Below are 12,500 nucleotides of genomic sequence, written 5' to 3'. Positions count from 1 at the left end.
ACATTTTATTTTATTATTATTTTTTATATTCTTAATTTTCAGAGCTTGTTTTTAATCCGAATATAACATATTTATATGTTTTTGGAATCAGAAAATGATGAAGAATAAGATGAACGTAAATTTGGATCGTTTTAAAAACAAATTATTTTTTTTACAATTTTCAGATTTTTAATGACAAAAGTCATTAATTAATTTTTAAGCCACCAAACTGAAATGCAATACCGAAGTCCGGCTATCGTCGAAGATTGCTTGGCCAAAATTTCAATCAATTTGATTGAAAAATGAGGGTGTGACAGTGCCGCCTCAACTTTTACAAAAAGCCGGATATGACGTCATCAAAGGTATTTATCGAAAAAAAGAAGAAAAAAAACGTCCGGGGATATCATTCCCAGGAACTCTCATGTCAAATTTCATAAAGATCGGTCCAGTAGTTTGGTCTGAATCGCTCTACACACACACACGCACAGACAGACAGACACACACACACACACACACACACACACACACACACACACACACACACACACACACACACACACACACACACACACACACACACACACCACGACCTTCGTCTCGATTCCCCTTCTACGTTAAAACATTTAGTCAAAACTTGACTAAATGTAAAAAGAATATACGTAGTACATTATATTAAATTGTAATCCAGTGGCAGATAAGCAGTAGTTCGCTGAATATAAAGATTGGTGTTATTAACCTGCTTAAAATATGTTCTGAATCAATGGAGGTAAGAGAACAACCCAGTCTTTATTTTTGTTTCTACGTATAACTACGTTTTCTCGCTAGAACAATCGCGTTTTTAACGAGGAAGGGTATATGTACACAACGAAATTGTTCGTAAGGGGAAGCTAAACTCAGTCGTGTTTTTACTGCACGATAGAGGAAAATGAAGTGTGTGATGAAGGAAAATAGTAAATTGACATTTCGAAACGTTTTAGCAATTATAATTCTAAATTGACGTGGACAGGATATAAATCAGCTTATTTCAATTATTTTATGTCAGAGTAGACGCCATTCTTTTGGAATCATTATCCTATTTAAATACTTTTTTGCACACAGACATCAAACTGTTGATTATACTTGATGAACGTTCGGGCTAAATTTCTGTTCAGAGTGTGTGTTTGTTTAACCTTTATTTCACTGAAAACGTGCCACAAAACGAATTCAGACATCTGTTACTTTCCAGGCAGAAAAGGAAACTGGCATGCATAGACTACTCATGTGGAGGGTTTATATACTGTTCAGTTGTTCATTTATGTTTATTTATTTGCTTAAAGCATGATGAAGGAGACTGTCCAGAAGAAAAGTATTTGATTTGCCTCTACGTATTTGACTTCTTTCTTTACTCGCTGTAATGGCCCGACACCAAGGATTCCATCCACAACACACACATGTTCTACGATATGTCCCTTGTGCTTCTGTGTTGTCATGTATGTCTGCTTTACTCTTTTTTTGTTTATCTTGTTTTCGTTTTTTTTTTTAATGTGAATGTTTTTGTGAGTGTGCTTTTTTTCGTGTTCTTTTTTTCATTATTATTACTGAATGGCATATCTTTTACATTTGTATTCTTTTGTCGAAAAAAACTGAAACACATTGCAAATCAAAGAACAAAAGCAACGACAAACAACAGCATAATAAATGATGAAACAAACAGACACACGAATAAATAAAATAATGAATAAATGAATTAATGAATAAATAAATCAACGATAAAACCAAATAAATAACGGGTGAGCATACCTTTGAAACTATGAAGGCAGAAGTAAAATGTTGCGATCCTAAGCCTTCGGGTGTTCAGCGTAACTTCCTGCGTTTTCACATCACAGATTCTTTCGAAAAATTAAATTTTAATTCCGTTTGTGAAAACACTTCGAAAATTATCGACGACGATGACAGTAGGGCTCTGCTTGAGTTGTCTTCGTCACAACAACACACGAAAAGACGACGTCGTCGAGAAAGCTCTCTGGTTCGGTCGCTATTGGAGCCGACCGTGCAACTGGCATCAGACCAAACGGCGCGTGGATTCCTGTTCAATTCCCTACCGGGCCGCACCTCGGGACAACGCCTCTGTCAACCAGTTTCGTCCTTTCCTTTTTGACGTTACCACTGCCTTGTGTCGCCTACGCGGCTTGTTCCTAAACATAGACGGTGACCGATTAGTATAGTGGTGGTGAGCGTGTATGTGTACATCAATTTATTTCTATTCATTTTTTTTTGGGGGGGGGTGCGTGTTGGTGGTGTTAGTGATGTCATGGGTGGAGACATGTGTGTGGGCGGGGTGTGTGGGGGACATGGGGTGAGAAATCAGGAAAGGTGTGTGTGTGTGTGTGTGTGTGTGTGTGTGTGTGTGTGTGTGTGTGTGTGTGTGTGTGTGTGTGTGTGTGTGTGTGTGTGTGTGTGTGTGTGTTTCTGTCTCTATCATGAGTGTGTTCGTGTTTCGCTCATTGGGTTCGTTTTGCTTGTCAGTCTGCTTGTGCAGTTCTGCACGTTCTGGCCGGAGGTTGCAGAGTTTACACACAGTCTGCCACGGCTATGTTACATTTTTGACCTCTTGTGGAATGACTTACGATGATCATTCTGTTACTCGCTTTGGGGTGCGTATGCACAATGAGAAAGACCAAGGGGAAAAAAGCACACACACAAACAAACAAACAAACGAAAGAATAAGCACACACAATTTTTTTTTAAACAGGAAAACCCAACGACTGACGCAGATAGAGGAACTGATATTCTAAATGTCAAACCTTCCGGCGCACAATTGTCTACATCCCTGTCTGGACAAGAGTTTACATAAAGTGTCAGCGGAGACGAACACAAATCACGTTTCATGCAGCCAACGTGCGGAAAAAGGTAATGCTCCAGGAGGTTTTCTCCAGGAAATGCACCATCGGTACACGCACCCACACAATGATAATCAGACCTAGCATGCACTTTTGTTTGTTTGTTTGCTTAACGCCCAGCCGACCACAAAGGGCCATATCAGGGCGGTGCTGCTTTGACATATAACGTGCGCCACACACAAGACAGAAGTCGCAGCACAGGCTTCATGTCTCACCCAGTCACATTATTCTGACACCGGACCAACCAGTCCTAGCACTAACCCCATAATGCCAGACGTCAGGCGGAGCAGCCACTAGATTGCCAATTTTAAAGTCTTAGGTATGACCCGGCCGGGGTTCGAACCCACGACCTCCCGATCACGGGGCGGACGCCTTACCACTAGGCCAACCGTGCCGGTACCCAGCATGCACTACAGTGATGAACTTTTTTCTCCACTTTGGTGCTCGTTGATGTATATCTCTTCTCCGGGAGATGTCAGTCGCCATTTGCACCCGAAGTGTAAACCTGTCGTTGTGTTCGTGTTTGCGCGACGAGCTTAGAACAGAATCGTGGCAAAAATCGAAAACAGGGGAGTCCAAAAGTGTGGGCCTTCATACAAAGATAAGGGGGTGTTACTGGCAGCTCCACTGAAGGGCTTTTTTCTGCTCATTGTGTTGTGTTGAATTCGGGGAAAGTTACAGCGAACCGCATGACGATGTTGACTGGTGTGTTTGAGTTTTGTTTTTTTCTATCTGTATATATTTAACTTAATTTAAAGCGATTTTAAAGCAAGACTAAAGAAACTCTCCTGTGTTTCCTCATTTCTTTCAAATAAGAAAAGCATACAAAAAGAGCAAAAACGTATATCGATAAATAAAAATAAATACAAAATCAATCAACTAGTCAATCAATCAGTCAATTAATCAATCAATCAACCAATCAATTAATCAATCCATCCATAGATCGAAAAATAAGTAAATAAATAAATAGGTTGATTAGTTAATACAATTTTTTTTTTAAATTTAAATAAAATATATAAGAAAATAAATATATATATGTATATATATACCAGTATTTCAGGCACGAACCTTTCAGTTGTGGGAACAGGATTATTGCCACACTTTGACTAGTTTTGGAGAGAGAAAAAATTACAGACCGTTGAAATGAAGAAAAGGGAAGGAATGAATAAATTTCCCCAAAGAATATTTTGTATCACGCTACGTAGTAATTTGAGAATATACAGTCATTTTTAGACAAGAAATTGGCGACATAGCAGGTAAAGAACGTTGACATTTTAGCTCGTAGATTATATTGGTTGCGAAGTCTTAACCATGCAGCCACGTTCTATCTCTTCCAGCGCACAATCTTACTGGGTGCACCAACACTTTTCCTATCCAAAGGAAGATTTTTTTTTTGGTCTAGTAAAGGTGCAGCGAAGGGAATGATATGGCGTTGCAAAACGCTTTCAGATTGGTCGAACACCTGCGGCGGAAGTGTGACGCAAAACTGCTCAAATAATATGCACACAGCCACAGGGACGTACCACATGCTGTTCTTTGGCTCAAATTTATTCGAAAAGATCATTGTTCAACGAACCCAATATATCAACCGCCCTCGTTGATAAGGCGACTCAGGAATGGAAGGGGGTGGAGAGCCGTATAATCATCTTTTTTATGAGCACACCCACGTACCGCTTTTGTCAAAAGAGTAAACGAGTTTGAAGGATTAAGCTGCCGGTAGCTGACAAAGTCAATCTGCCGTTTAATTACTGTGTGGAAAACGTCAGTTATTTCAAATAACCTGTTGGTATAATTCCACCTTGAATGTATCATATGTTCGACATGTGTCACGATTCACTAGCCCCCTCTCACTGACTAAAGGGATCCTGGGGTGCTTAAACCAGTTATAGTTTTTTGTGTGTATGTATTTTCGAAAGAATAAGCGGATATGCTGCAGCCACCTTGGGCGTTTTACTGGCGGTTCATTGACAAACGTGTACAGTAGTCGCCTATCTGTTGCACGTATTAGGTTTCATGAAAGCATGGAATTTCGAAAAGAACAGACGTCTTCTGTTTGTTCGTACCATGAACGGGGTGGATGCTTCATTCACTAAAAACGATATGCAAGAAATGTAATAATAAGTTCGGGTATGATAAATATAACAGGGAGTGACTGCTCCTGAAAAGTTAGCATGGCCCAGATTCTTTGCTTGAATGTAGCTGTTTGCTTTTCTGTCTTTGTCTCTGTCCGCCTACTACTATGTCTATCTATCTATCTATCTATCTATCTATCTATCTATCTATCTATCTATCTATCTATCTACCTATCTATCTATCTATCTATCTATCTATATGTCTGTCTATCTATCTATCTATCTGTCTATCTATCTATCTATCTATCTATCTGTCTATCTGTCTATCTGTCTATCTGTCTGTCTTTCTTTCTATCTATCTATCTATCTATCTATCTATCTATCTTCTGTTTAATTCTGTATGCCTCACTTTTTCTTGTCTGCCTGTCTATCTGTCTTCCTGTCACTGTCGACGAGACGTATGTCTGTGTCTGTTTGCCTGTCTGTCAGTCTGTTGCGGTCTCAGTCTATCTGTGTATATGTCTGTCTGTTTGTCTCTCTGTGTCTCTGTCTCTGTATCTCTATCTGACTCTATCTCTCTCCCTGTATCCTTTTCTCTCTCTCTCTCTCTCTCTGTCTCTCTCTCTGTATCTCGCTCTCTGTGTGTGTGTCTCTCTCTCTCTATATATATATATATATATATATATATGTCTGTCTCTCTCTCTCTCTGTCTTTCTGTCTATCTCTCTCTCTCTCTCTCTCTCTCTCTCTCTCTCTCTCTCTCTCTCTATTTCCCTCGGAAATTTTCGGATTCGGTCTCGATATTTGATCGAGTGTTCGAATACCCCTCCCCAAATCCACCCCCCAATTTGCAATGGGCTCATAGCCTAGGCAATAAAACATTCTGACTTCTGACTTCTCTCTCCCTCCCCTCGTCTCCACACTGGAATATTCAAATGGCTGTCATGATTTGGTCATCAGCTTTACATAAGACCTACGATCAAATTTCTTATTTCAACAAAAGAAGACATCCAATCCGCTAGCACAATACCCCTTGATATGCCTGTACAGTTCAAATACCAAGTCCACGAAAGGACGGCGTTATATGGGTGAAGAAGGTGTGAAAGATTTTTGACTTTTTGGCGTGACTTCTAGTTTGACAGGTTTGGCTCGTGTGCGTGTTTAATAGAATAATCAAGTGCAGATTTTCCGTTTCTTGCGATGGCTCTTTTCTTCATGTTATATGCCTTTAGGGGCAGCAACACAAAATGTCTTTAAGGTGACAATGTTGGGGGTTTTCCTCGTCTCAAGACACAACAAAATTCAAAGCCATACGGAAGAAAGAGACATCGCTTTTCAACATTCATTGCACAGATCCACCCCTTTGGCCGTAAACATGTGAATTCAATTGCCACGGCCTTTTTAAAGGGCATGCGTGATTTTAAAACTCGTCAAGGGTCAAATCATTGGGTTTTTATTTCCTGTCATGTTCAAAATCGGGGTATGTGTGTGCCATGTCGCCAATTAAAGGATAGTTCAACATCTTTATGACGACTGACGTTCTGTGTGTGTCAATCGTGTGTGTGTGTGTGTGTGTGTGTGTGTGTGTGTGTGTGTGTGTGTGTGTGTGTGTTAACTACCTGCTTCCCTGTCGGTCTCTTCGTGTGCGCGAATGTGTTTTCATGCGTGTGTGCATTTCATTAAAGCATTTGATCGGTTGAAGGCGTGTGTACTCGAAAGGCTCGACGTTCTTGCAAATGGAGTTTAACCCAAGCAAATGCAACATCATCCGCATACTTCCCAGCAAGAATAAGCCGCCGATATTGTCCACCTACCACCTACATGGACAGACTCTCGAAACTACCAAGGAGAGCAAATACTTAGGAGTCACCATCACCGAAAACCTATCTTGGACCAATCACATCAAGAACGTGACCGCCAAAGGAAACAGAACCGTGGGATTTCTCAGAAGAAATTTTAAAGAATGCACGACGAAGGTGAAGTCAGCTACCTACACAACCATGGTTCGTCCCACTCTCGAATACGCGTCAACAGTGTGGGACCCACATCAGGAAAATGACAAGCAGGCATTAGAAATGGTCCAGAGAAGAGCAGCCAGATACGCCCATAACAACTACTTTGAAAAAACGCCTGGCGTAGTTACCAACATGCTGAACAACCTAGGATGGGAAACTCTGGAAAATAGACGAGAAAACAATCGCCTCATGATGCTGTACAAAATCAAGCATAAGATGGTCGGCATAGACGAAAAGAACTATCTCCATAGCTCCGACGCAAGAACAAGAGGAGATGGGCTGAGGCAGCAACAGGACTTCCATAAAGCCATATGCAACACCTTTTTCCCACGGACTATCTCCAACTGGAACCATCTTCCCACGACGACGACATCAGCCCCAAGCCTCGAGTCGTTCCGCTCACGTCTCGGCGGTAGCAGCCCCCTGCAGCCGCCAGTGGGCAACCCCTAATCCCTCAACCTCTGTACATAGTTTTAAACGCCTCCCAACCTATCCAGTTCCTGCCCTTTCTCAGTGCTGGTTTTTTACATTTAGTCAAGTTATGACTAAATGTTTTAACATCGAGGGGGGAATCGAGACGAGGGTCGTGGTGTATGTGTGTGTGTGTGTGTGTGTGTGTGCGTGCGTGCGTGTGTGTAGAGCGATTCAGACCAAACTACTGGACCGATCTTTATGAAATTTTCCATGAGAGTTCCTGGGATTGATATCCCCGAAGGTTTTTTTCGTTTTTTTTTTAAAAATGTCTTTGATGACGTCATATCCAGCTTTTCGTGAAAGTTGAGGCGGCACTGTCACGCTCTCATTTTTCAACCAAATTGGTTGAAATTTTCGTCAAGTAGTCTTCGACGAAGCCCGGACTTCGGTATTGCATTTCAGCTTGGTGGCTTAAAAATTAATTAATGACTTTGGTCATTAAAAATCTGAAAATTGTAATAAAAAAACTTATTTTATAAAACGATCCAAATTTACGTTTATCTTATTCTCCATCATTTTCTGATTCCAAAAACATATAAATATGTTATATTTAGATTAAAAACAAGCTCTGAAAATTAAAAATATAAAAATTATTATCAAAATTAAATTGTCGAAATCAATTTAAAAATACTTTCATCTTATTCCCTGTCGGTTCCTGATTCCAAAAACATATAGATATGATATGTTTGGATTAAAAACACGCTCAGGAAGTTATAACGAAGAGAGGTACAGAAAAGCGTGCTATCCTTCTCAGCGCAACTACTAAACCGCTCTTCTTGTCAATTTCACTGCCTTTGCCATGAGCGGTGGACTGACGATGCTACGAGTATACGGTCTTGCTGAAAAATTGCATTGCGTTCCGTTTCATTCTGTGAGTTCGACAGCTACTTGACTAAATGTTGTATTTTCGCCTTACGCGACTTGTTTAAATTGTCATCCCGATTCCAAGAGGCACACACCGCATCCGGAATCGACAAGTGACATCAACGCGGGACCACTTACGTTTATCAAATAAACCCGGCCCCAACGGAGAGAAGAAGAAGAAACATTAGTCTCTCCAGAATGCTTTCAAACACAAGGACACAATGACAACGTGAATGGGTTCAGGGCACGCGATTGGGCCTTACACAACGCAATTGTCCTTGTATTGACGCTCTAAGCGTCTTGAAATGCATGGTGTATGCACTGATATCAACAGGGAAAAAGAAGTGAAAAACACACACACACACACACACACACACACACACACACACACACACACACACACACACACACACACACACACACACACACACACACACACATATATATCTATACATATAATAAAAGAGAGTGTCTGTCTGTGTGTGTGTGTGTCTGTGGTCGCCATACCTCTGAGATGGCAAGAGGCAGGAACAAGATAGTGTGCACGTACACTCCGTAGGTGCCGCAGATGTGCACCTGGGTTTTAGTTTCTTGATTCATTGTTTCCTTTCTCAGATTATGGACCTCCCATTTATTGAATACAGCCTATATGGTGCAAGACCAGTTCAGTGCCTACTGTTCACCTGTAGCAAGCACATCATGCCAGTGATATTAGAGACTCGCTATTGCTCCTATGAGGGGAAGAAATGAAGAATGAAAAATTAACTGGACAGTTCCGGAAATTTCTAGAAGGTAAGGGAGATAACTCTTTTTTGTCTGTAGCAAGCACATCATGCCAGTGATATTAGAGACTTGCTATTGCTCCTATGAGGGGAAGAAATGAAGAATGAAAAATTAACTGGACAGTTCCGGAAATTTCTAGAAGGTAAGGGAGATAACTCTTTTTTGTCTGTGGTCGCCATACCTCTGAGATGGCAAGAGGCAGGAACAAGATAGTGTGCACGTACACTCCCTAGGTGCCGCTGATGTGCACCTGGGTTTTAGTTTCTTGATTCATTGTTTCCTTTCTCAGATTATGGACCTCCCATTTATTGAATACAGCCTATATGGTGCAAGACCAGTTCAGTGCCTACTGTTCATCTGTAGCAAGCACATCATGCCAGTGATATTAGAGACTTGCTATTGCTCCTATGAGGGGAAGAAATGAAGAATGAAAAATTAACTGGACAGTTCCGGAAATTTCTAGAAGGTAAGGGAGATAACTCTTTTTTGTCTGTAGCAAGCACATCATGCCAGTGATATTAGAGACTTGCTATTGCTCCTATGAGGGGAAGAAATGAAGAATGAAATATTAACTGGACAGTTCCGGAAATTTCTAGAAGGTAAGGGAGATAACTCTTCTTTGTCTGTGGTCGCCATACCTCTGAGATGGCAAGAGGCAGGAACAAGATAGTGTGCACGTACACTCCCTAGGTGCCGCAGATGTGCACCTGGGTTTTAGTTTCTTGATTCATTGTTTCCTTTCTCAGATTATGGACCTCCCATTTATTGAATACAGCCTATATGGTGCAAGACCAGTTCAGTGCCTACTGTTCACCTGTAGCAAGCACATCATGCCAGTGATATTAGAGACTCGCTATTGCTCCTATGAGGGGAAGAAATGAAGAATGAAAAATTAACTGGACAGTTCCGGAAATTTCTAGAAGGTAAGGGAGATAACTGTTCACCTGTAGCAAGCACATCATGCCAGTGATATTAGAGACTCGCTATTGCTCCTATGAGGGGAAGAAATGAAGAATGAAAAATTAACTGGACAGTTCCGGAAATTTCTAGAAGGTAAGGGAGATAACTGTTCACCGGTAGCAAGCACATCATGCCAGTGATATTAGAGACTCGCTATTGCTCCTATGAGGGGAAGAAATGAAGAAAGAAAAATTAACTGGACAGTTCCGGAAATTTCTAGAAGGTAAGTATCCAAACAAAGGAGGTAAAGCTAATGATAATGGGATAGCGAGCGTCTTAAATTGCTACAGGGCTCCGCTTACTCCCGGGCGAAGCCGGGCTTAACTGCTAGTATATATATAAAAGCAAGCACAAAATAAATAACAAAACAAGAAACCAGCGAGCAAACAACCATCTAGAAACTCTTACAAAAGATGAAAACAAGAGTGACAACAACACAAAACAATATCACCATCATAAACAACATCAACAAACAAAATTCACTATTGGTGGATGAACAAAACTAATGCATTGAGATTTTTGAAGCTAAGTACGGTACACAAAGCACGGAAAAACGAAAAAATAATGGTAAACTGCATCGATTGCTTCGTTTGTTAAAATAGTTGCAATGCTTAGTTAGCGAGAACAAAGGTGAACTGACCAGGAAGTATGCAAACATTTCAAATTTCAGCAAGCATGCATGCACGCTGCCGCATGAGCTCATACCTTCGATGAGCACTTCAAACTGTTCAGCTAATGCGCATTGTCCTTTCCTCTCCATTTGCCCTTTCCACTTGAGAAGAATGCTGCAAAACTTCAGTGCAGTCTTTTGTTTATCTCTTGATCTGTTCACACATTGCAGTTAAAGTTTACCGTGCAGTGGTTTATCAGAGAGAGAAAAAGTCTAACAAAAGCTCTCGTATGCCCGTATGCTCTTGACGCAAAGACAATGAAAACTGAAATAACCGTGTCTTAATACTTTGCAGCATGTTTTTTTGTTACATTTAGTCAAGTTTGACTAAATGTTTTAACATAGAGGGGGAATCGAAACGAGGGTCGTGGTGTATGTGTGTGTGTAACCGTGTCTTAATACTTTGCAGCATGTTTTTTGTTACATTTAGTCAAGTTTTGACTAAATGTTTTAACATAGAGGGGGAATCGAAACGAGGGTCGTGGTGTATGTGTGTGTGTGCGTGCGTGCGTGTGTGTAGAGCGATTCAGACCAAACTACTGGACCGATCTTTATGAAATTTTCCATGAGAGTTCCTGGGATTGATATCCCCGAAGGTTTTTTTCGCTTTTTTGATAAATATCTTTGATGACGTCATATCCGGTTTTTCGTGAAAGTTGAGGTGGCACTGTCACGCTCTCATTTTTCAACCAAATTGGTTGAAATTTTCGTCAAGTAGTCTTCGACAAAGCCCGGACTTCGGTATTGCATTTCAGCTTGGTGGCTTAAAAATTAATTAATGACTTTGGTCATTAAAAATCGAAAAATTGTAAAAAAAATATTTTTTTTATAAAACGATTCAAATTTACGATCATCTTATTCTCCATTATTTTCTGATTCCAAAAACATATAAATATGTTATATTTAGATTAAAAACAAGCTCTGAAAATTAAAAATATAAAAATTATTATCAAAATTAAATTGTCGAAATCAATTTAAAAACACTTTCATCTTATTCCTTGTCGGTTCCTGATTCCAAAAACATATAGATATGATATGTTTGGATTAAAAACACGCTCAGGAAGTTAAAACGAAGAGAGGTACAGAAAAGCGTGCTAACCTTCTCAGCGCAACTACTAAACCGCTCTTCTTGTCAATTTCACTGCCTTTGTAATGAGCGGTGGACTGACGATGCTACGAGTATACGGTCTTGCTGAAAAATTGCATTGCGTTCCGTTTCATTCTGTGAGTTCGACAGCTACTTGACTAAATGTTGTATTTTCGCCTTACGCGACTTGTTAGTTTTTGTTTGTTTGCTTGTTTGTTTGTTTGTTCGTTGGTTGGTTTGTTCTAAATGTGTTTGCTTAAGTGTTAGTGCGTTTGCCTGTGTGTTTGCTTGTGTCTGTGTGCGTGTGTGTGTGTGTGTGTGTGTGTGTGTGTGTGTGTGTGTGTGTGTGTGTATGTGTGTGTGTGTGTGTGGGTTTGTGTTTGTGTGTGTGTGTGTGTGTTTGTGTGTGCGTTCGTGCGTTCGGGCGTTCGTGCGTGCGTTTGTGTGTGCGTGCGTGCGTGCGTGCATGCGTGTGTGTGTGTGTATGCGTGCGTGCGTGCGTGCGTGCGTGCGTGCGTGCAAGCGTGTGTGTGTGTGTGTGTGTCTGCTATTGCCTCTGCATTACAGTATGTTAACAGTGAAGTGCAATGTCCAGGGTGAGAAACATATAAAAACTATAAGAACCTAAATTCTAGCAAATTGGCCAAGGTCAAAAGTCGACTGTTAGGTGACAAATCGTATTTCACACCTCAGTGATTCAAGCCTAAAATTGATGTG

The 12,500-nt window shown here is 40.6% G+C and overlaps 3 protein-coding genes across 4 annotated transcripts in view; 1 reads left to right on the top strand and 2 right to left on the bottom strand.

Moving 5' to 3' along the window:
* Positions 1-2,124, bottom strand: part of LOC138962543 (mucin-2-like) — a 35,522-nt gene extending 33,398 nt beyond the window's left edge. The window contains exon 1 of one of the 2 annotated variants that reach the window (XM_070334387.1): positions 1,759-2,124. The gene's annotated coding sequence lies outside the window, so the exon portion shown is untranslated. The remainder of the gene's footprint in view (positions 1-1,758) is intronic. The other variant, XM_070334388.1, reaches the window with a different exon arrangement.
* Positions 2,125-6,666: 4,542 nt separating this feature from the next.
* On the top strand, positions 6,667-7,395 carry LOC138961226 (uncharacterized). The gene has a single exon (XM_070332826.1). It carries the CDS (start codon positions 6,667-6,669, stop codon positions 7,393-7,395), a length of 729 nt encoding a protein of 242 aa, XP_070188927.1.
* A 5,037-nt stretch (positions 7,396-12,432) lies between these two features.
* LOC138961225 (mucin-22-like) overlaps positions 12,433-12,500 on the bottom strand; it is a 3,592-nt gene continuing 3,524 nt past the window's right edge. The window contains exon 4 of the mRNA XM_070332824.1: positions 12,433-12,443. Within this exon, the coding sequence (XP_070188925.1) occupies positions 12,433-12,443 (11 nt within the window). The remainder of the gene's footprint in view (positions 12,444-12,500) is intronic.

The sequence above is a fragment of the Littorina saxatilis genome, linkage group LG3 (assembly GCF_037325665.1).
Source record: "Littorina saxatilis isolate snail1 linkage group LG3, US_GU_Lsax_2.0, whole genome shotgun sequence".
Classification (NCBI taxonomy): Eukaryota; Metazoa; Mollusca; class Gastropoda; order Littorinimorpha; family Littorinidae; genus Littorina; species Littorina saxatilis.
The sequence above is the reverse complement of the archived record's forward strand: the minus strand, read 5'-3'. Positions and strand labels throughout refer to the sequence as shown.